The sequence below is a fragment of the Empidonax traillii genome, unplaced genomic scaffold (assembly GCF_003031625.1).
Source record: "Empidonax traillii isolate 1590-97213 ecotype Southwest subspecies unplaced genomic scaffold, ASM303162v1 scaffold1983:size44596, whole genome shotgun sequence".
In the NCBI taxonomy this organism is placed as follows: Eukaryota; Metazoa; Chordata; class Aves; order Passeriformes; family Tyrannidae; genus Empidonax; species Empidonax traillii.
Window position 1 is genome coordinate 1 of NW_020957176.1, and position 20,037 is coordinate 20,037.

General features: G+C 68.3%; 5 protein-coding genes across 8 annotated transcripts; 1 reads left to right on the forward strand and 4 right to left on the reverse strand.

Moving 5' to 3' along the window:
- Positions 1 to 20: 20 nt before the first annotated feature.
- Positions 21 to 5,414, reverse strand: OSBPL7 (oxysterol binding protein like 7; the record flags this gene model as incomplete). Its single annotated transcript, XM_027909189.1, has 19 exons — positions 5,396 to 5,414; positions 4,354 to 4,537; positions 4,121 to 4,243; positions 3,937 to 3,990; positions 3,713 to 3,826; positions 3,516 to 3,629; positions 3,310 to 3,430; positions 3,111 to 3,214; positions 2,923 to 3,021; positions 2,686 to 2,815; positions 2,482 to 2,597; positions 2,208 to 2,288; positions 1,989 to 2,120; positions 1,469 to 1,559; positions 1,107 to 1,390; positions 583 to 720; positions 430 to 493; positions 258 to 336; positions 21 to 165 (listed from the first exon to the last, which is right to left on the reverse strand). Coding segments are annotated over exons 2-19 (2,082 nt in total), but the record flags the coding sequence as incomplete, so codon positions are not given.
- Positions 5,415 to 6,361: 947 nt separating this feature from the next.
- On the reverse strand, positions 6,362 to 8,750 carry MRPL10 (mitochondrial ribosomal protein L10). Its single transcript, XM_027909197.1, has 5 exons — positions 8,654 to 8,750; positions 7,707 to 7,876; positions 7,315 to 7,479; positions 7,087 to 7,231; positions 6,362 to 6,886 (listed from the first exon to the last, which is right to left on the reverse strand). The coding sequence occupies exons 1-5, from the start codon at positions 8,688 to 8,690 to the stop codon at positions 6,642 to 6,644; spliced, it is 762 nt and encodes a 253-aa protein (XP_027764998.1). The 5' UTR covers positions 8,691 to 8,750; the 3' UTR covers positions 6,362 to 6,641.
- On the forward strand, positions 8,697 to 11,920 carry LRRC46 (leucine rich repeat containing 46). Its single transcript, XM_027909196.1, has 8 exons — positions 8,697 to 9,174; positions 9,272 to 9,332; positions 9,418 to 9,526; positions 9,883 to 9,929; positions 10,061 to 10,170; positions 10,412 to 10,481; positions 11,034 to 11,185; positions 11,284 to 11,920. Exons 1-8 carry the CDS (start codon positions 9,144 to 9,146, stop codon positions 11,637 to 11,639), a joined length of 936 nt encoding a protein of 311 aa, XP_027764997.1. The 5' UTR covers positions 8,697 to 9,143; the 3' UTR covers positions 11,640 to 11,920.
- SCRN2 (secernin 2) lies at positions 11,450 to 14,422 on the reverse strand. Of its 4 annotated transcripts, none has more exons than XM_027909192.1 (9): positions 14,376 to 14,422; positions 13,873 to 14,044; positions 13,531 to 13,712; positions 13,203 to 13,402; positions 12,908 to 13,123; positions 12,469 to 12,634; positions 12,196 to 12,373; positions 11,936 to 12,105; positions 11,450 to 11,562 (listed from the first exon to the last, which is right to left on the reverse strand). In XM_027909192.1, the coding sequence occupies exons 2-8, from the start codon at positions 14,041 to 14,043 to the stop codon at positions 11,947 to 11,949; spliced, it is 1,272 nt and encodes a 423-aa protein (XP_027764993.1). In that variant the 5' UTR covers position 14,044; positions 14,376 to 14,422; the 3' UTR covers positions 11,450 to 11,562; positions 11,936 to 11,946. The 4 variants fall into 4 exon arrangements, with proteins under 4 accessions (XP_027764993.1, XP_027764996.1, XP_027764994.1 ...); XM_027909195.1 differs by having other exon boundaries at positions 13,873 to 14,175; positions 14,376 to 14,413; XM_027909193.1 differs by having other exon boundaries at positions 13,873 to 14,156; positions 14,376 to 14,393.
- Positions 14,423 to 18,140: 3,718 nt separating this feature from the next.
- Positions 18,141 to 19,286, reverse strand: SP6 (Sp6 transcription factor). The gene has a single exon (XM_027909198.1). It carries the CDS (start codon positions 19,284 to 19,286, stop codon positions 18,174 to 18,176), a length of 1,113 nt encoding a protein of 370 aa, XP_027764999.1. The 3' UTR covers positions 18,141 to 18,173.
- Between the last annotated feature and the right edge of the window lie 751 nt (positions 19,287 to 20,037).

Sequence of the window (20,037 nt, forward strand, 5' to 3'; positions counted from 1 at the left end):
AAGGGGTAGGGGGGCCACACCTTGCAGAAGGTGAGCTTGCAGTGGTAGGAGGCGTCGCGGGTGTTGCGGATCAGCACCTCCCCGTAGTGCTCGATCCAGCGGGGCCCGCTCAGCACGTTGTGGATGCACGTGGTCACCTTGTTCCACTCGTAGTGGTCTCCGGTCCTGTGGGCACCACCCTCGTTGGACGGGGAGGGAGGGAGGGCAGGGGGTCCTGGGGGGGCGTGGGGGGCCCACCAGTGGGGCTGTGGTCTCACCTGGGCAGCTGGACATTGACGGTGCCCACGGGGACGATCTCCAGGGATTTGCCCCAGAACTTGTTCTTCCACCTCATGTCTGGGGAGGGGGTGGGAGGAGGTGAGACCTCCCCCTGGTTCCCCCACTCAGGGAGGAGACCTCCCACTGCCCAGCACCCTCCTGGGCGCTCACCTTGCCAGAAGATGAAGTTGTCGGACTCGGCGTGGCAGGCGGAGATGGGAGGGTGGTGGGAGACCTGGAGGGGGACAAGAGGGACCAGCCAGTGTCCCCTCCAGCTCTGTGTCCCTCTCGTACCCTCCCTGTGCCCCCCCCCCCAGTGCCCACCTGCTCGCTGATGAAGCGGAAGCCCCGGTCAGGTCGCACACACTCGTAGGTCTCCCCCAGCACGGGGTTGAAGGGTTTGCTGCCCGCCCGGTAGTAGGTGGAGGCGTAGGCGGACACGGCGAAGGCAGCCACGTACACCTGGCACCACAGGCACCACACTGCTGCCACCACCCTGGGGACAGCCACCCACCTGCCCCGGGGACAGCCACCCACCCCCTGGTATCCCCCCAGCCCTGTGCCCTGCCCTGTTCCCACAGATCCCACGTGCCCCCAAGCTACCCTCAAAGTCCTCCAGTCCTTCCATGTCCCTGAGCTCCCTCGTGTCCCCGAGCCTCCTAAATTCTCAACCTCTCCTGTCCCCCCACGTCCTCGAGCTCCCCTGTGCCCCCTCAGTCCCCTAAAACCTCCCCAAGTCCCTCAGTGTTCTCAAGACCCTCCATGTCCCCTTAGCCCCTCCTGGCCCTAAGCCCTCCTTACCCCCACGTCCCTTGAGTCCCCAATCCCCCCGGTGTCCCCCCGCTCACCAGCCTCTGCCGGGGGTCTCTGGCGCGGCTGGCGCGGTCGAGGAGCGCGCTGTACTCCAGCTCCTCACAGAGCCGCTGCAGCGTGTTCAGCGGCTCGTTGAGCTGCACGGGCAGCGCCACGCGGGACAGGTCCTTGCCCACGCTGCTCCGCAGGAGCCCCCACAGGCTCACGTCCCCCGACGGCGCGGGGGGCGCGGGCAGCCGGCTCCTCCGCTGCGGGTCTGGCCCTGGCAGCTCCACCGGCGGCGGTGGCGGCTCCGATGGTGCCCCCGGGCGCTCCACTCCTGCCGGGCACCGGGCGGTGGAATGGCACCCTCTCCTAGCCCCTGTGTCCCCCTCCCCGGTGCTCTCCCTCCCCGTACCTGTCGGGGGGCGGCCCGGCCCCCCCGGCTCGGTGCCCTCCTCGCAGACGCTGGTGGGGGCCTCGCTGACGCACGACTCGTCGTCCGAGGGCTGAGGGGGTGCAGGGACTGTCGGTGGCTTCGGGGGTCCCGGGGGAATTGGGGGGTCCCCCACAGCGGGGGTGGAAGGGGGGCTAGTGGGAAGGGCTTCCCCTGAAGGATGGGATGAGAGCCGGGATCCTGGGATGGGTGGGGTGTGGTGGGATGGGGAGGGGGTGGTGCCAGTGGGGCTCTGGCAGCACCTGGCCCCCGCCACCGGGCTCAGAGAGAGCAGAGACCCTGAACGGGGGGAGCCGGGGGGCTGCAGGGGGCTAGAGGGGATACAGGGGTTGGGAGCACTACGGGGAGCGGCTAATGAGGTGGGACAGGGGAGAGAGAGGGCAGAGATGAACCCAGAGCAGCGAGAGGTGGCAGGGGGGTCCACAGAGCCCCCCACCAGCAGAGCCCACACACCAGCAGAGCCCACCCCAAGCCCCCCAACCTCATTCTCGGAGGAACTGGCGGACAGGAAGACCTCGCAGGCGTCGAAGAACTCGGTGTGGGAGTCAGCCAGCGAGACGATGCTGCGGTTGGAGAGCTGCTGCTCCCGGCCCTTGGCGGGCAGCGCATCGGGCTGCGGGGACAGCCACAGCCTCAGCCCAGCCCCTCAGCCTGGGGGGACCACCCAGACCCCCACCCCACCCCATCCCACTCCCCTGACCTCATCAGAGTGCAGTGAGGCGAAGGAATCCAGGGTGGTGTCGGAGGAGACGGAGAGGGAGTGGAAGCGGCGCAGGGCGGGCTGTGGAGGGAGGGGGAGGCTGAGCCAACCCCCCCCCCGAATGTTCCCCTCCAGCCAGGACGGGGCTGACAGTCAGGGGGGTCACCAGCCCAGTGCCAGGCTGAGACCCCCCTGCACCCACAGCACCCCAAAAGCAACACCCCCAGCCCCGCCCCGAGCAGGGCAGCACTGCCCGGCCCCACTCGTCGCTCACCGCGGCGCTGCCGGGGCGCGGGGCTGGGCCCTGCCGGTCCAGCGCCTGCTGCATCTCCTCCAGACGGGCCCTCTCGGCCACCAGCACGGCCACCACGCTGCTGAGCGAGCCGTGCACTGCCGGGGGACACGGGCAGGGGTCAGGCTGTGCCATGGCACCCCGACACCCACCAGGACCCCCCGGCGGGGCTGAGCCCCATCCCACCTTTCTGGGCCAGCACCCAGAAGCTGCGCTGCAGCTGCGTGTACTCCGGGGGGAGGCCGAAGGGCAGCTGGCTCTGCGAGGACTCCAGGTAGCGGGACAGGTTGGGGACGGAGCCGTGCAGGCGGCCCACCTTGGGGGGGACACAAGGGTCAGCGAGGTGCTGGGGATTGGGGGGATCCATCCCCCCCCCCAGCAGCAGCAGCAGCAGCAGCAGAGCTCGGTGGGATTCCAGCTCACCCTCACCCTGCCGATGGTGTCGTCCTTGGCAAAGCTCTGGGTGCACCAGATCTTGGTGGTCCTCCGGCCCTTCTTCGGCCTCTCCGTGGCGGCCGAGGGCTGTGGGGGAGAGGAGGGGGCTGGAGCCGGACCCTCCCTAGGAAAGGGGGGGATGCTCAGACCCCACACTCGCCGCCGTCCCTGCTCACCTGGCTGCCGGAGATGAGTGGGGCTGAGGGGATGCGGTGCAGGGCCTCCAGGTTCTGGAGCATCCCCGTCAGCTCCTGCAGCTTGGCCTGGCACTCCGACAGCTCTGCCAGGGGCACAGGGTCAGGGAGGGGGCACAGGGTCAGGGAGGGGGCACAGGGCACCCCCCTTGCCCTGCACAGCCCTTCCCACCCCGCTCACCGGCCGAGCAGCGCTCCAGCCCCTCGCTGTCCTTCAGCCAGGCGTTCACCTTGTCCCGGGAGCTGGTCAGCGTGGACAGGGCGGGGGCACTGCCCGAGGGCAAGATCCGCGTCCACTGGCCCTGCAAGCAGGGAAAAGGGGGCACTGCCATCAGGAGCCCCCTGCCCAGACCCTGCTTCGTGCTGTCACCTTGAAGTGTCACCCACCTGGGAGCTGGTGGGGGTCCTGCCCCCAGGACCCCCCATGGGACAGGGCTTGTCCCCATGGTGGTGGGTGCAGAGGCTGCTCACCCAGCTGGAGAACAGCTCCGGGGACTTGATCTGGGGGACACAGGTGAGTTGGGGGGGGTAGAACCTGACAAAACCAACTCTGTTTCCAGCCCTACCCCGGCCCCCAGTGGCACCTTGAGGTGGTAAATGTTCTCCTCCGTGTCCAGGTCGACCCTCTGCGCCTTCTTGTTGACGGACATGACGGACTGACGGACGTCGATGGCACCGTGCAGTTTGCCCTTGAGGACCTGGGGGAGCCCGGGGACGCCTGTCAGTGGGAAGACCCCCCATTCTCAGGGGGGCCAAGGGGGTCTCCCCTGCCCTGGGCCCACAGGGCACAGCCCGGGCACACACTCACGTCCTGGCGGGTGGTGGAGTATTTCAGGATCCCGTTTTCCAGCACAAAGTACCGCTGGGGATGGAGAGGGAAGGTTTTTGTGGGGGGAGGAGAGAGCAGTCCCTGCAGCCCCAATTCCCAGGGGTCCAGATCGCGCCAGGACCAGTGACGGGTGACGGCTCCTGGTGCCAGCTCTGCCTGTTACCTTGTGCCAACCCTTCAAGGGCCATTTCCTCTTCTTGAGCAGGTACCCCTCGTGCCTCTGCAGCTCCTGCCCTGGGCTGCCCCGTGCACGAGGCTCCTCCACCACCTCCCAGCTCTCCGAGCCCTGCAGGGATGGGGGTCAGCCTGGGGATCACACTGAGAAACCCCCCGAGGCCTCCCAGCACCCCCGGTCAACCCATGGGCACCACAGAGCCCCCCCCAAACCCCTCCAACCTGCTGGACGCTGCTGTGCTTGGAAGACACGGTGCTGTTGGAGCGGGACAGGGCTCTTTTCGGGGAGGACGGGTCCTTCTCGTGGCTGCCCATGGCTGTTGAGCAGGGGGGGCCGAGCTGAGCCCCCCCTCCTGTCCGTCCTGCGGGGACAGGGGTCCGAGCTCGGCCCTCACGGTGGGAGCCGCTGCCAGGAGGGGATGGCAGGTCAGGGAGCTCAGGGGGGGCTTCTGCACCCTCCTCAGCCCAGCCCTTGCGGGGTCCAGGGGTGGTGGGGGTCTCCCTGCCCCCGAGGAGCGGGCAGTCCTGCATGTCACCACCGCGGGCACCCAGAAACTTCTGCGTGACACGGAGCCTTTGACCCCCCCCCCGGCCTTATCTCGGCTCCGCCGCCCGCTCCGGGTTCAGAGTCCAGCCCCGACGCCCCATGGACTGGGTACCACGGGGCAACCCCACAGCGGGGGCACAGCCAGGAGGGTGACACCGGTACAAAGACCGGGATCAACCCCGCTCCGTCCTGGCACCCCCGAGCCAGGCCATGACCCCTCCAAACCCCGGCAGAGCGTTCCCTTTGCCCTTCCCGGTTACTGAGCCACAGGGAAGTTTCCCCCCGCCCTGCCATCCCCCCTGGCGCTGTCCCTGACAGGGCACCCTGTCCTGGCTGCTGCTGATCCTGGGATAACCCTGGGAGGGCGGCCAAGCCCCGGTGCTGGAGACCACCGTGGCACCGATAGCTGCGGCACCGAGAGACAACCACGGCACCGAGAGATAACCACGGCACCGAGAGATAACCACGGCACCGAGAGACAACCACGGCACCGAGAGATAATCACGGCACCGAGAGATAACCACGGCACCGCTGACCGCCGCTCCGCGCCCCCCAGCTCGGAGGGGAGGACACCGGGGGTCTCCCCCGCAGCTCCATCCCCTCCCCTGCCCAGCCCCGCAGGTGCTGCGGGAGGTCAGCACCGACCCCTCGCACCGCACCGGGGCCGTGCCGGTGCCCCCGGGGGTCTCCATCCCCGGTGCCACCCCCGGGGCTCACCTGGGCGGGCGGCGGGCGGGCGGCGGGGGCCGGTCGCATCCTGCCCGCTGGCAGCAGGAAGCGGAACACGGAGGGCGGTGCGGAGCCGCTCGGCTCTGCCCCCTGCTCCGTGGAGGACCGGAGCCGCCGGGATCGCCGGGAGCCGCCGGGATCGCCGGGACACAGAGCGCGGGCAGAGCCGCGCTCCCCGCACGGGACCGGGGCAGCTCCGGTCGCGGACCCCCGGAGTTCCCACCCGGGACCAGCCCGCGGGAAAAGGGGCGGCCCACGAGGGGTTGGGGGGGTCCCCGGGAGAGGCAGCACTACGCGGGGGTCCCGGGGATCACCAATCCACGGGGTTCTTGGGGCTGAGCATCCCAGGAGGGTCTCAGGGATCACCACCCCACAGAGATCCCACGGACCACCAATCCAAGGGGGTCCCCAGGGATCACCATTCCAAGGGGGTCCCAGGGCATTCCCACCCCAGGATTTCCCTCACCCACCCCTCCCCAGCTCTGTTTCCCTCTGCTCCATCAGACCCCCCCAAACAGCCTTCCCCCCTCGAGAAGCAGGAACCGCCCCCCCAATCCCCCCCCCCAAATCCCAGAGAGGCTTTGGCATCTCCACACGGACACTTTAATGGGCACGACACTGGATCAGTGTTACAGCACATTCCCCCTCATTCTCGTTCCGGGGGGCTTGGAGTGCTCAAGACCCTCCTGTGGGGCTCTCCCGTGCTCCTCCTCCTCCTCTGGCCAATCCTGAGACCTTCCATCACACCCCCAGCATATTCCCAGGAATATTCCCAAAAAGGAAGGGCCAGGGCTCCCCCCTGGGACTGGGGGGCTGCAGGACCCTCAGTCCAGCCCCAGTGCCAAAACTCCAATCCCTGATCCACCCCCCCTGCACAGCCAGGGAAGGAGCAGATTCCCAGGGCCCAGAGCCAGTGATTCCCTGTGCCCTGGGGGGCTCCCTAGGGGCTCCCTGTGTCCTGCAGCTGGAGAAGGAGCCAATTCCCAGGGTCCAGCATCGGTGATTCCCTGTGTTCTAGTCTGGAGGGGTCTCCCTGGGACCCCCCATGTCCCGCAGCCGGGGAAGGAGCCAATTCCCACGGTCTGATCTCCCACATTCCAGGCTGGGGGGATGCTCCCCAGGTTACCCCCCGTGTCCCACATCCAGGGAAGCAGCCAGTTCCCAGGTGCCAGCCTTTCCCTGTGCCCTGAGAGGCTCCCACAGCGGGGGAAGGAGCCGGTCCCAGGGCCCTGCATCAATGGTTCCCTTTTCCCTGCTCCTGAGGGGGCTCCCCAGGCGCCCCCGCCTCCCGGAGCCGGCGGATGTGCTCATCCAGGAGCGCTGTGAGGAGGGAAGGGCCACGCTGGAGCAGGGATGAGGTCTGGGAGGGCAGGAGGGCCAGGGCTCCCACCGTCTGCCCCTGGGAGGCCTCCAGGGACGGCAGCTGGGCAAAGTTTTCCACTCCCTGCCGGCTCAGGATTGTGTCGTCGATGCAGGCGCCTGGGAAGGAGCAAGATATGGGATAACAGAGCGCTTCCTGAATGAACTGTTCGCTCCTTCGGGCTCCCACTCTTCATCCCATCCCATCCATCAGCGTGGGCCGTCATTCCCAGCCCTGGAGGAGTGCCCCCCCCCAAGCCCAGCACTGGGATTTGGGGAGCAGGGAATGCCAGGATTTGGGGAGCAGGGAATGCCCTCACCCAGGAGGTTGACCTGAGGAATTCCCTTCAGCACCCGCAGCATCTCCCTGGCCCGTGTCTCCGGGCTCACCAGCAGGATGTTGCGGCACACGAAGAGCGGGAGGAGGTTCCTGTACTTGGACTGCTCCAGCACCGGCCGGACAATCTGGAAAACCCCTTGGAATGACGTCTGGAGCAGCCCAGGGCGTGCCTGTGCCCCTCCACCTTCCTGCCAGGCTCAGGCCCCACCTCGTTGAGGACGAACTTGACCTCGATGTTGTGCCTGCGCAGGTAGTGGCGCATGGTGGCCACGTCCTCGTCCGGCATGGAATTGTACTGGCACACGGCCACCATGCGGCTGCTCCGGAACGCCTGCTCCACCTGCCGCCGCAGCAGCCGCACGTAGCCGTCCTCCTGGCCAGGGGAACACAGGGATACAGGGATGCAGGGAGCAGGGAACGGCTGCTGGGACACCCCCCACGGACACCCAGCAGCTCCTGGTGGGAGGTGATCCCATGGAACTCGAGGTGCTCCCATGGATCAGGAGATGTTTTTGTGGATCTCGAGATGGACAGGGACTCACCTGGTGTTCCAGGATCAAGGGAATCCCCCCTCCCCAGGCCCCGTGGACCCCTCCTCACCTCCTGGGGCTGGTCCCTGGGCGCAGGGAGGCAGCGGGGGGGCACGGCGGGCCGGGGGGCCACGTACTCGGTGACGGCCATCAGCTTCTGCCGCTGGAAGTGCATGGCCTTCCAGTGCCGCGTCACCGCCTTGGAGCCGCGCCGGACCAGCCGCAGCGCGGGCAGCCAGCCTGGGGGGAGCGGGGCTGGGCCGGGGCAACCTGCACCGGCCCTTCCCATGCCCGGCCCCTGCCCCATTCCCATTCCTGCTCCCAGCCCCTGCCCTATTCCCAGCCCCTGCCCCATTCCCACTCCCTGCCCCATTCCCGATCTGTGCCCCAGTCCAGGTTTCTGTTCCCCTGTGCCTCTTCCTGTCCCACTCCCATTCCAGTTCCCTGCCCCATTCCCAATCCTGATTCCTGCCCCGTTCCAGTTCCCTGCCCCATTCCCAATCCTGATTCCTGCCCCGTTCCAATTCCCTGCCGTATTCCCGGTCCCTGTCCCTGCCTCGGTCCCTGTCCCATTCCCACTCCCATTTCCAGCCCCATTCCCGTTTCCATTCCCTGCCCTATTCCCATTGCCATTCCTGGCCCCGTTCCCGGTCCCTGCCCCATACCCGATCCCTGTCCCGCTTCCATTCCCAGCCCCACTCCTGTTCCCATTCCCTGTCCCAGTCCCGTTCCAATTCCCTGCCCCACTCCCAGCCCCGTTCCCGTTCCCATTCCCCTTCCCTGCCCCATTCCCGATCCCGGTCCCTTTCCCACTCCCGTTCCCATTCTCCTTCCCTGCCCCATTCCCGTTCCCATTCCCGCACCATGCTCCGTTCCGTTCCCATTCCCAGCCCCTTTCCCGCTCCCATTCCCCTTCCCTGCCCCATTCCCGCTCCGTGCCCCATCCCGTTCCCATTCCCAGCCCCTTTCCCGCTCCCGTTCCCATTCCCATTCCCACTCCCGTCCCCATTCCCTCACCTCGCAGCCACCCCGTGCCCCCACTCAGCGCCGCCATCTTGGCCGTGCCTCGCAGGGCCCTGTGGGAAGCTGGAGGCCCGCGCGCTTCCTGTGTGCCCGTCTCCATGGCAACGGCATCGCCACAGCGCGGCCTGCGCGGCCCGGGGGTCCCTGAGCCCCAAACCTGAGCCCCCGAACCCCCCTGGGACCGGTCCCGGGGAGGGTGAGCCCCCCAGGAGTCTCTGAGATCCCCAGGCTGGGGATCCTGGTCCCCGTGATCCCCCAGCTCCACTTCAGTGATTCCACTGCCCCCTGGATACGGGGACTCTGTCCCACCTGGGGATCCCAGCTCTGATTCCCTGCTATCCCAACACTCCTGTCCCCACTGACCCCTCCCGTTCTGCAGGTTTCTGCCCCCCCCTTTCCCTCAGACCTTTCCCCTTTCAGGGCCCCCCGACACCTACCCAAGGGCACGAGGAGGGGACAAGGACTCCCCAGGCCACCCCCTGCCATGGCTGAGCAGGAGGAGACTCTTTGTGGGGGTGAGAGAGAATTGTGGGGTGGGGGCTTCTCCCAGGCAGGGAGGGGCTGGGGGGGGCTGCACCCCCTGGCCTGGACCCTCACCCTGATATCCCACAGACCGTGAGGGGACATCCCCAGGAGTGACTCTCAGCGACAGCCTCATCCTTGCCAGGAGCGGGTGAGGACCCCCCGGACCTTGGGCTGGCAGGGAGGGGGCTCTGGGCACCCCAAAGACCCCCCACCCCCCCATCATCTTCCTCCAGATCCACGGAGCTGCTGCCCCTCTCCACCATCCGCCTGGACCGGGAGAACATCTCCTCCATCGGGAAGCTCCGGGATCAGGGAGGGATCCACAGCCTCTACCTGCAGCAGGTACGGAGCTGTGGGGCAGCTGAGACCAGCCCTGGGCCTTGGGGGGGGGACACAAACCCCCCAGATCTGTCCTGTCTCCCCTCCCCAAAATCCAGAGGGAAAGGAAAAGAGTTTCCCTCCTATCTGATACCAATCCCACTGGAATTCCAGTGAGGGTCTGGGATCAGCCACTTGGTGTTTCCAAACCCACACGAGGAGCCTCAGGGTCCTCCAGAATTTTGGGGTCTCTCCATGTCCTCAACCCCCAGGACAATCCCAAAATCCCAAACTGTTTCACGCCATGGAAAAAACAAGTTGTTATATATATTTTTTCCTATTTTCTAATTTATTTTCCATTTTCTATTTTTACTTTCCAGAACAAAATCGAGAGGATCGAGAATTTGGGCTGTTTTCCCAACCTGAGGTACAGCAGCTCCTGCTCCCAGGGAAATGGCTTTCCACGGGCTCCCACCTTCCCTTGGCCAGTGAAGAGGCTCAAATTCCAGCCCGTGGGAGCTGTGACATCCCCCCCCTCACCCTGCCTGTGCTCTCCAGGTTCCTCTGCCTGGCTGGAAACCGCATCCAGAGGGTGGAGAACCTGCAGCCCCTGCCTCACCTGCGTGCCCTGGACCTGTCCCACAACCACATCCAGGTGCTGGACACAGGTGGGAAGCAGGAAGGGATCCTGGGGGCTGCCAGTGTGTGTGTGTGTGTGTGTGGAATATCCATTCCCACCTTCCCTGCCTCAGTTTTCCCAGTTCTGAGGTGTCAGGGCTGCTCTGGGAGTCGCCTTGGGAGTGGGTGAAGAGCTGTGGGAGTTTGGGGGAGCAGGAATTTGGCTGGGGGGTGGGGTGGGGGGCTCAGGTCCCATTTCAGCACCTTTTGTGCTTCCTTTTGTCCTGGCAGAGGAGCTGCCCCGGGGCCTTCAAATCCTGGATTTAACAGGGAACGAGTGCACCCGCCAGCACGGATACAGGTGAGTCAGGGGGAGAGGAAGGAGAGAACAAACCCCTCCCAAAAAACCATGGGAGCCTCTCGGCAGGGAGGCTCCAAACCAGGAGAAGCTTTGGAGTGACCTAATTGTGGTCAAAGATGGACAGAGACTGTGGACAAGGGCCTGGAGTGACAGGACAAGGGGAATGGCTTCCAACTGCCAGAGGGGTAGGTGGGATGTTGGGAAGGAATTCTCCCCTGGGAGGGTGGGGAGAGGCTGGGATGGATTTCCCAGAGAAGCTGTGGCTGCCCCAGCCCTGGAAGTGTCCAAGGCCAGGTTGGACAGGGCTTGGAGCATCCTGGGCTAGTGGAAGGTGTCCCTGCCCATGGCAGGGGGTGGCACTGGGTGGTCTTTGGGATCCCTTGCAACCCAAACCTTTCCATGAGACATCAGATACAAACACCCAGGCCCAGGGATGTGAATCCCTGCCCTGTGCCCAGGCTGGGGGTGGGCTGTGCAGGGGGGACATGGTGCCAGGGGGGTCGGGGCCACCTCAGATGGGGGAGACATTGGCTCTTCCCTCATTTTTCCCAGGGAGCTGGTGTTGGGAGCGCTGCCCCACCTCCTGCAGCTGGATGCCCAGCCCCTCCATGGCAAGCAAGAGGAGGGAGGAGGCTCTTCCCATGGTGAGGATGAGGATGATGAGCTGCTCCCCAAGCCCAGCGGCCCTTTCACCGTGGACAAAGGTGCCCAGGGGGTGGAAGGGGACACGTGGCACTCCTGGGGACAGGGGTGGCAGTGCCACATCCCCCCTAATCCTCCTCCCTCCTCGCATCCCTGGCAGGTTTCTTCTTGGATCTGCGCCGGGAGCTGGCCGGGCGCTCCCAGCGCAGGCGGAGGGAGGTGCTGGAGGAGCACCGGGCGCGGATGGAGGAGCTGCAGGAACGCCGGGATCTGCTGCTGAGCCCGGATCGGGATGGAGGCCCCGGCCCCGCTGCCCCGCAGCCCCTGCAGGGCCACCCCCAGCCCCGGGCTCAGCCAGGGACACCCCTCCTGGGATCCAGCAGGTCCCAGCGAGCTCCTGGTGGCGTCCAGTCCCGGAGCAAAGCTCTGGAGAAGGAGGCTGGTGCCAAAGGGGCAGGGAAAAAGCAGTTATCCCAAATATCCCGTGGCAGCGCGGCACCGCGCGGCCAGGAATAAAGGTTTTATTCCCACCCAAATCCATATGGATGCCATGGATCCCCCACCCTGCAGCCATCCCGGGGGCCTGGCACAGGCAGGGCTCCAAATCCCATCCCATATCCCTCTCCTTCCCCCTGCACCTCATTCCAGGCCATGGGCACATCTCAGTGCTTTTCTCCAGGGTAAACTGGGGGCTGGAGGTTCCACACCCCCAGGCAGGGCTGGGGGAGGTGGGGAGCCAGGGCTGGACACCAGGAATGTTTTCTCATTCCCTACCCAGGTGCAATTCCAGGGGGGAAGCCGAGCCCACCCACCTGTGTGGGGTTTATGTGTAAAACTTCAGCTCTGCCTCCACGCAGTCAAAGAAGAGGTCAGCCAGTTCCTCTGGGTGGGGGGTCTCTGTCCCCTCCAGCAGTGCCTTCATCCCCTCCAGGCCCTGCTTCTCCAGCTCCTGCAGCGTCTCCAGGAGCTTCTGGCCCCACTCCTGGTGGGATCGGGGAGGGAGGAGAGCTCAGGGAACGTGATCCTCATCACGGGGGGCAGCGTGGGGAGGGCTCTGCGGGGTCTGCGCTACCTGGTCCTGCTCCATGAGCTCCAGGGCTGCCTGGTGCCGGCGGTACAGCTCGTGCCGCCGATCCACCGAGCTCTGGAACCGCGGGATCTGCTTGGCAGGGTCCTGGGGGAAGGTCGGGGACCTCACCTGCGGCACGGGCTTGACGCCAGCCACGAACACAAAGGGCTTGAAGACGGACCTGGAGGAGGGGAGCCCCAGCAGGGGGGAGAATGGCGGCTGCTTCCCGGGAACGCCTGGCCCAGGAGCAGGGCTGGGATCCCCTGGAGGCCTCACCTGGAGGGGTCGGGGGTGGCGGTGAAGAAGTGCACGCAGGGCAGGGCGGGGTCGCGGGGCAGCACGGACACCATGCTGCCCGCCGTGCGGAACCCCTCCGAGTCCACGCAGATCCCGCTGCCCTTGTCCCGCAGGATGGACATCAGCGTCTCCGCCGTGATGTGACCTGGCGGGGCAGGCAGGGACACGGCACTGCTGTCCCCGTCCCTGTCACTGTCATTGTCCCCATCCCTGTCCTACCCCAGTCCCTGTCCTTGTTGTGTACTCGTCCCTGTCCTCTCCCCATCCCTGTCCTATGCCGGTCCCTGTCCTTGTCCTGTTCTAGCTCCTGTTCCTGTCCTGTCCTTCTCCCTGTCCCCCTCCCTTCCCCTGTCCTGTACCTCCCCCTGCACCTTCTCTGTCGCCCTCCCTTCCCCTGTCCTGCCCCCATCCCTGTCACCTTCGTGCTGCCTCAGCAGCTCCCTCCCCGCTCGGAAGCGGGCCTTGGCAGCCTCCATGCGCGGGGGCTGCTGCTCCAGGGAGAAAACCTGGGCGAAGCTGAACTCGCCGTGCCCGCTCCACCAGCCCTGGCTCCGTGCCCGCTGCCGCAGCCCCGCGTGCTCCGCCGTGATCTCGCTGCCGATGCTCAGCTGGTTGGAGATGTTGCGGCTTCCCTCTATGACAGGGGGGGTCAGCTGGGGGCTGGCAGGGGCAGGCAGCTCCCCGTGCTCCCAGCACAGCCAGCGCCCACTCACCGGTGATCCGCTGGGCCGCCCAGTAGCGCCCGGCGGTCTCCAGCACCCAGGCCTCGGTGCGGTCGGCCAGCAGGAAGGTGTTGTGGTACACGAAGGGCACCGGCTCCTCCTTGCAGCTCCCGCCCTGCCCATAACGCTCCAGCAGCGCCGTCATCACCTCCAGGGCCTCCCGGGCCGAGCTGCCCCGCTCCAGACCCAGCCTGTGCCGGGCAGTGCCCATCAGCCGGCGCCAGGAGCCGGGGCGGGAGGGACGTGGCGCTGTTCTCACCTCTCCAGGTCCACCCTCACCTTCCCTGGCCCACCCTCACCTCCCCGGGTCCATCCTCACCTCACCAGGTCCATGCCCAGCAGCGCCTCGTCCTCGCCCAGGGGCTCGCGGGTCCACACGCCCTCGTTACCCACGCACACGCCGTGCTCGTTGGCGCCCATCTCGGCGCCCCAGAGCCAGGCGGGGCGGCTCAGCACCACAGCGTGGGTGTGCTCTGCCTGCTCCACCTCCAGGTATGTGCACTGTGGGGAGGACACGGTGGGGGGCTGGTACCTGGAGCACTCAGGGCACCTGTCCCCTGCAGCCACCCTGGCCCAGGCAGGTGCACCCCGGGGGGGAGGACACATGGATGGCCTCAGATCCCACCCACCTGCAGCCACCCTGGTCACAGCACAGTCTCACCTGGACTTTGTCCCCGGGCTGGTGGGTGGCAGCGGGGACATAGACGATCTCCTGGACCTCGTGGCGCGGGCGGTCGGCGTTCTTGGCGAAGATGACGGCGGGGGACGCGGTGTGGGGGGGCAGGGCCACGAAGCAGTCGCAGGACGAGGGAACAGGACCCTGCCCCGCCATCCTAAACCCGGCAGAGAGGAGGGGGGTAGGGGGGAGACACCGAGGGGATGTCACCCCCTTGTGCCTGTCCTGGATGTGTCCCCAGGGTCCCTTTGGGGCCGGAATTGGGGGGTCTGTGAGATAACGCCGTCCGTGAAACCGGGGGGACGCATCAGTGACCCCATGGCTGGGTGGGCACTGGGGACACCTCCCCCCCGGGGCCCCTCAGCTCCGCAGCGGCCGGAGACCCCCCCTCCCGGTCACCGGGATCCCCCTGCACCGCCCGCGGACGATACTCCCTCCCGCCCATCCCCGGTAACGCGGGACCCCTGGGACCCTCCATCCCCACGGACCTGCCGCTGCTCCCGCACCGCCGCCGCTGCTCCCGGTCCCGCCCTCCCGGTCCAGCCCCGCACCGCCCGTGCGACGGCGGCGCCCGGTGGTCGGAGGCCGAACGGCGGGGACCGGCACCGGGACAGGCACCGGCACAGACACCGGGACCGCCACCCGCGTGGGATGGAGAGGAAATGGACCCCAAAGAACCCCGGGGATGGGGGTCCCAGTTTTCCCCTTCCCGCAGGGCAGGGACGAGGCACCCGGGTACGAGCTGGGGAGGGTCCCGTGGGGCAGAGCAACTCCCCCTTCTCCGTGGGCAGTGCCCCCGTGGGCATCACTCCGCGTGGGCAGCGCCCCGCCCGCCCCACGCTATGCGGGTGGACCTGCCGGGCAGCGCCCTGCCCGCAGGAGGGGTGCGGGATGGGACCACTGGCTGTGCAGCGATGATTTGGGGCTGCAGTGTCAGCCCCCTGGGTGCTTTGGCAGGGATGCTTTGGATTTGGGGTGCCAGGCCCCTTGGGTCCCTCGGATGATTTGAGGCCACAGTGTCGGACCCCTGGGTGTCTTGGTGGGGATGGGTGGGGGGTCTTGGTATTGAACCCTAAATCCCTCGGTAGGGATGTTTTCGGGCCGCAGATCAGACCCCCGTGTCTCTTGGCAGGGAAGGAGCCGGGAGAACCGGAGCGTGGAAAACACGTGGCGTTTATTTCAGTACAAAAACCCCAACCCACAGTCCCGCAGCCTCTTCACAGCACAAACACTCCCCTCGCCGGGCGGGGGGCACCCCTTTGCCCCGGGGCTGCAGCCCCCACTCGAGCCACCCCGCTCCTCCCACCCCGGCCCCCGGTGCCGGTCCCTCGGTCCCTCCCTGCCCCGGGGAGGCGGCCCCGGGGGTGGGGGACGCGGCGGTTCGGGGCGCGGGGCCGGGATCCCCACGCCGCAGCAGGCTGGACTGGTTTCCCGGCCGCCGGCCCTCCCCACCCGGTTTTACAGCCTTCATTGCCCCATCGCGGCAGGCAGAGAGCCCCGGGGGTGCGGGGGCTGAGCACACCTGGGGGGGTACGGCACACCTGAGGGGTGCACGGCACGCCTGAGGGGGGCACAGCACACCTGGGGGGGGCACAGCACACCTGGGGGGGGCACAGCACACCTGGGACCTCTCCTCGCAGCCCCCCCCTCGGCTCTGAGACAGGTGAGGCTGAACCCCGAGTCCCGGCGTCACAGTGGGACTCCCTGCTCGGCGGTTCCCTCCCCAGCCCACCTTTGGGGTGCCCCTGCTGTAGCCCCCCCCCTTCCCCCCAAAATCTGCTCCGGTGGCTGCAGCACGGGGGCCCCAACAGGCCAGAGCCCCCCCGGCTGCTGCCGGAGCCACCAAAACCCCACGGGTGCAGTACTGTGGCACCTTGGGGAGGGTCCCGAGCCCCCCCTGGGAGATGAAATCCCATCTAGGGGGCACCGCGGGGGAATTTTGTGCTGGAAAAGGCAAATGCCGGAGTCGGGGACGTCCTTCGAGAGCTGCGGGCAGCCCAGGTCACCCGAGTCCTGCAGGGGGACAGTGGTGGCCGTGCCAGGGCTGGGGACACGTCCTCGCAGACCCCCCCAGTGAGACTTCACCTCGTGCTGGGGGGCTCCAGCCCCACGGCTCGTCCCTGCCCCACGGCGCGGGGGGGCTGCTGCCAGCCCCTCCCACATCCATAGGGACAAGGACAGGGGTGGGGACAGGGATGGGACCCTCTGAGGAGTCCGACCCCCCTCCTCCCCATCCCCGCAGCCCACGGCCTGGGACGTTCACTCTGCCCGAGTGGCAAAGCCTGGCTTCACCTTAATAAAATAATAATAATTAATAATAATAATAATTAATAATAATAATAATAAAACAATCAAACCCGAAGGTCTTGGGGCGCCCTCTGGGCACGGACCCCACTCGACTTCACCTCTACCCCTTCCCCCAGACCCTGGGGGGCTCCGAGCCCGGGCAGCCCCCGACACGGCCCCCCCAGAGCCCCCAGGATGGGGCCATGCCGGGAGATCAGCTCCCCCCAAAATTTCCCCCCTCCCCAGACTCCCAACTGGTGTGAACTGGTGTTGGCTGGGGGGCAGAGCCGGGGGGGACCCCCGGGTGCCTCGAGCAGCCAGTGAACCCCCCTCCCACCCCACCCCAGAGCTGCCCTCCCCCCCAAAAAAACCCCCCTCAGGTCCCGGGTTCAGCGTCTCCTTCTGTGTCCGAGGGGTTCTGCCAAAATCGGGGTGTGGGACCCCGAAGGTCTAAAAACCGAGTTTCGTGGACCCCCAGCCAGGGGTGCAGGACAGACACGGGGCCCCCTGGGGACAGGGGGTCGGCCCCAGGGGGGGAAAAATACGGGGTCCCTGCTGGGGGGATGCCCACCGGGAGATAGGGGGACCTGGGAAGGGACAGCTCTGGGGTCCCGGGGGGACAGGCAGCATGCACGGGGGGCAGGCAGAGATTCCCTGGAGATACGGGACCCCGGGGAGGGACGGCTACAGGGCCACGGGGGGACAGGCTGCATGCACGGGGGGGACAGTGGGGGTCCCCTGGGGTGTGGGGTCCCCGAGGGACCCGCAGCACGCACAGGGGGGTGGCTGCTGTCCCCAGGAAGGGACGGCAAGGTGCGGGGACAGGCAGCTCGCCCCGCAGTCCAGGGGTCCGCGGGCAGGGCCGGCCCCGCAGTGCCCGGGGGGGCGGGTGGGGGTCGCGGCCATGCCAGGCCCGAGGAATGCGGCCGCCCCGGCTCTCCCGGGCCCGCGGCCGCCCCGGTGCTCCCCGCCCGGGGCCGCGGCGGTGGGCGTGGGAAAGCTGCGGGTGTGCGCTTGGGCAACGGCCCCGCCACGCGCCCGCGGCCCCCGCAGCCCCCCGAGGCTCACATTCACGCAGGACTTCTTTGTTTTCCCTGGTTTAGCCTCCATTCGGGCCAAAAAAAAAAACCCGCAAAAAAAAGGTTTCACATCCTCAGGCTCCCGGCCAAGGCGGGGCTCCCAGGGGTGCGGGACCCCACGCCGGCCCAGCATCTCCATCCGGGGCGGGGGGCTGTGGGCAGCCCCCGTCCCGCCCCGCGTGTCCCCCACGTGCCAAAAACTCGTGGAGTGATCAGAAAACGGGGCTGGCACGGGGCCGGGGGGGGCTGAGCCCGCCGTGCCACAGTTTGGAGGGGACCGTGGGGAGGGGGCCGGGGGGCTGCGGCCGCCCTCCCCGAGCGGCGGCTCCCAGGTTTCTCCTCTCCCTTTCTCCTTCTCCTTCCTCCCCTTTGGGCTGGACGTGCCCGGGCAGCGCCCGCTCCTTCGGCTCCCATTGATGTTCCTCCCAAACAGCCCCGCCGCCTGCCAGCAGCCTCCCGAAAAAAAAGATTTGGGAAGCCGGGGGAGGATGGGGGGGGGGGGGGGGGGGGGGGGGGGGGGGGGGGGGGGGGGGGTGTGTGGAGGGTGGGGGGAACCGGGGCGGGAGAGCGGGAGCGGGACAAGTGAAACCGCCTCGGGGCAGCTCCGGCTCCGGCGCTCCCCAAACGCTGCAGCGGGGGCCGGGGCTGTGCCACCAGCCTTGCCCCCCTCCTCCTCGCCACCGCCCCCGGCACAAGGTGCCAGCCCTGCGCCCCCCCCCCCCCCCCCCCCCCCCCCCCCCCCCCCCCCCCCCCCCCCCCCCCCCCCCCCCCCCCCCCCCCCCCCCCCCCCCCCCCCCCCCCCCCCCCCCCCCCCCCCCCCCCCCCCCCCCCCCCAACTCCCTTCGGAGACCGGCCCCGAAGGGTCCCCCCGGTCCTCCCCACCTCCATCCGTGTGTGTCCCCCCCCCCGGGGCTCAGCGGCTCAGTTTGTGGGGGCGGCGGCGTTGCCCCCCTCCGGCTCCCTCTTGCCTCCTCCCTTGGCGGCCGACGGGTCCCCGGCGCCCTTCCCCTCGGGCTCGGCCCCGTCCTTGCCCCCGTCGTGGGTCTTCATGTGCTTGCCCAGGTGGTCGCTGCGCATGAAGACGCGGCCGCAGACGGGGCAGGCGAACTTCTTGGCGCCGGTGTGGGTCTGGAGGTGCCGCTGCAGCTCGTCGGAGCGGGTGAAGCGCTTGCCGCAGAAGAGCCAGTTGCACACGAAGGGCCGGTCGCCGCTGTGCCAGCGCAGGTGGGCTTTCAGGTGGGAGGTCTTGGCGTACGCCTTCCCGCAGCCCGGGATGTGGCAGTTGTGCAAGTGCTTGCGCTTCGCCCCCTCGGGGCACGGCCCCCCCCTCTCGGCCTCCTGGCAGTTGGGGCAGCGACACGCCGCCTGCCCCCCGCCCCTCGGCACGGCCCGCCGGGCGCCTTTGGGACGCCCCCCGCCCTCCGCCTCAGGCCCCCGCGGCTCCGGGGGACCCTCCAGCGCCTTCGCCCCCTCCGCTCCCAGGAGATGCTGCGCCGGCGGCGGCAGGAGGTGGGCGGGGGGCGCGCAGAGCTGGTGCTCACCCCCGGGGCCGTACCCGCCCAGGGCCGGCGGCAGCCCGGGGTGCGCGGGCACCTGCAGCCCCCCGCCCTGCCCGGGGGGCAGCTCCATCCAGCTCGCCCCGGCGTGGAGGTCCCACCAGTTGACGCCCCCTCCTTCTTCGCCGGGGGGGCCGGGGTGGGGGGGCCGAAACCAGGGCTCGTAGGGGTGCGCCATGTCCGGGGGGGCCGGCAGCAGCTTGGCGTAGGCGCCGGGGGCGGCGGGGCCGTCGGGGGGCAGCTCTAACCTCGGGGGGCCATGGGGCTCGTAGGCGCCGGGGGTGGCGAAGGCGGAGTCGTCGGGCCCCGGCAGCGGCAGCTCCGGGGGGGGCAGCGGGGAGGAGAAGTCGGGGGCTCCCGGGGCGGCGGGGCCGTGCGGCTGGAAGGGCTGGAGCGGCTGCAGGTCCAGGTGGGTCGGGGAGGCGCGGGGCGCGTCCGAGGGCTGGGATCCCAGGGAACCGCAGACCGCCGTCAGCATCGCGGGGCGGCGGCGCGCACAGACCTGCGGGGCCGAGGAGGGGTGGGCGGGGAGGGGGGGGAGAGAAGAGGTGTGAGAAGAGGAGGGGGGCACATCTCCGCACCCCCCCACTCCCTCCCCACCCGTGCGCGTTCACTGGCAGGGACTCCCATGCCCATCACCCGCCTTTTGGGGGTCACCAAACCGAGGAGGGTTCGCTGCTCTGCAGCCCGATGTGACACCAGGATGGTGGCACCAGACTGGAGGGGAGCCACCCCTTAGCACCCATCCCTTATGGACCCCGTGGCAGCCCCTGGTGGTGCCAGTGGGTCACGTCTGTGGCCCAGAGGGGTCGGTGCCTAATTCCAAAATCCAAGGAAACCGGCAGCCCCTGCCTTGTCACCCCCCAGACAGTGTCCCCCAACACCCAAGGGGACGTGCGTGGCATCCCCACGCCCATGTCCCAACAGCACCTGTGAGACCACCTTGACTCTCCTGCCCCTCAGCCGGGCTGGGAAATCATCTCCCCCCTCCCTGCTCCTGCCTCAAGTCCGGCTGGCAGCCCCCAGGCGTTTTTGGGGGCTGGTTGGCAGCGGGCTGAGGCGGCAGCGCCCCGGGCAGGGCCCGCGGCAGCCCTTTGAAGGCAGGCTCTGGGCTGCCTTGGCCCGCGGCCCCGGACCCCCCTGGGGGCACTCGCTGCACCCCCAGACCCCCGGGCGGCCGCTGCCTCCCCGACAGGGCGGCCGTGACTCAGCGGGAGCTTTGCAAACCC

Excerpts from the sequence above, each read along its gene's own strand:
- SCRN2 (XM_027909192.1), bottom strand. The coding sequence starts at position 14,043 with ATGGCGGGGCAGGGTCCTGTTCCCTCGTCCTGCGACTGCTTCGTGGCC. Across the intron at positions 12,635-12,907 it reads GCTGCTGAGGCAGCACGAAG|GTCACATCACGGCGGAGACG; the intron begins GTGACAGGGATG and ends CTGCCCCGCCAG. Across the intron at positions 12,106-12,195 it reads AGCTCATGGAGCAGGACCAG|GAGTGGGGCCAGAAGCTCCT; the intron begins GTAGCGCAGACC and ends CGATCCCACCAG.
- LRRC46 (XM_027909196.1), top strand. The coding sequence starts at position 9,144 with ATGGCTGAGCAGGAGGAGACTCTTTGTGGGG. Across the intron at positions 10,171-10,411 it reads CATCCAGGTGCTGGACACAG|AGGAGCTGCCCCGGGGCCTT; the intron begins GTGGGAAGCAGG and ends TTGTCCTGGCAG. Across the intron at positions 10,482-11,033 it reads ACCCGCCAGCACGGATACAG|GGAGCTGGTGTTGGGAGCGC; the intron begins GTGAGTCAGGGG and ends CATTTTTCCCAG.
- SP6 (XM_027909198.1), bottom strand. The coding sequence starts at position 19,286 with ATGCTGACGGCGGTCTGCGGTTCCCTGGGATCCCAGCCCTCGGACGCG.
- MRPL10 (XM_027909197.1), bottom strand. The coding sequence starts at position 8,690 with ATGGCGGCGCTGAGTGGGGGCACGGGGTGGCTGCGAG. Across the intron at positions 7,480-7,706 it reads CCAGGGACCAGCCCCAGGAG|GAGGACGGCTACGTGCGGCT; the intron begins GTGAGGAGGGGT and ends TCCCCTGGCCAG. Across the intron at positions 6,887-7,086 it reads TCCTCAGGTCAACCTCCTGG|GCGCCTGCATCGACGACACA; the intron begins GTGAGGGCATTC and ends GCTCCTTCCCAG.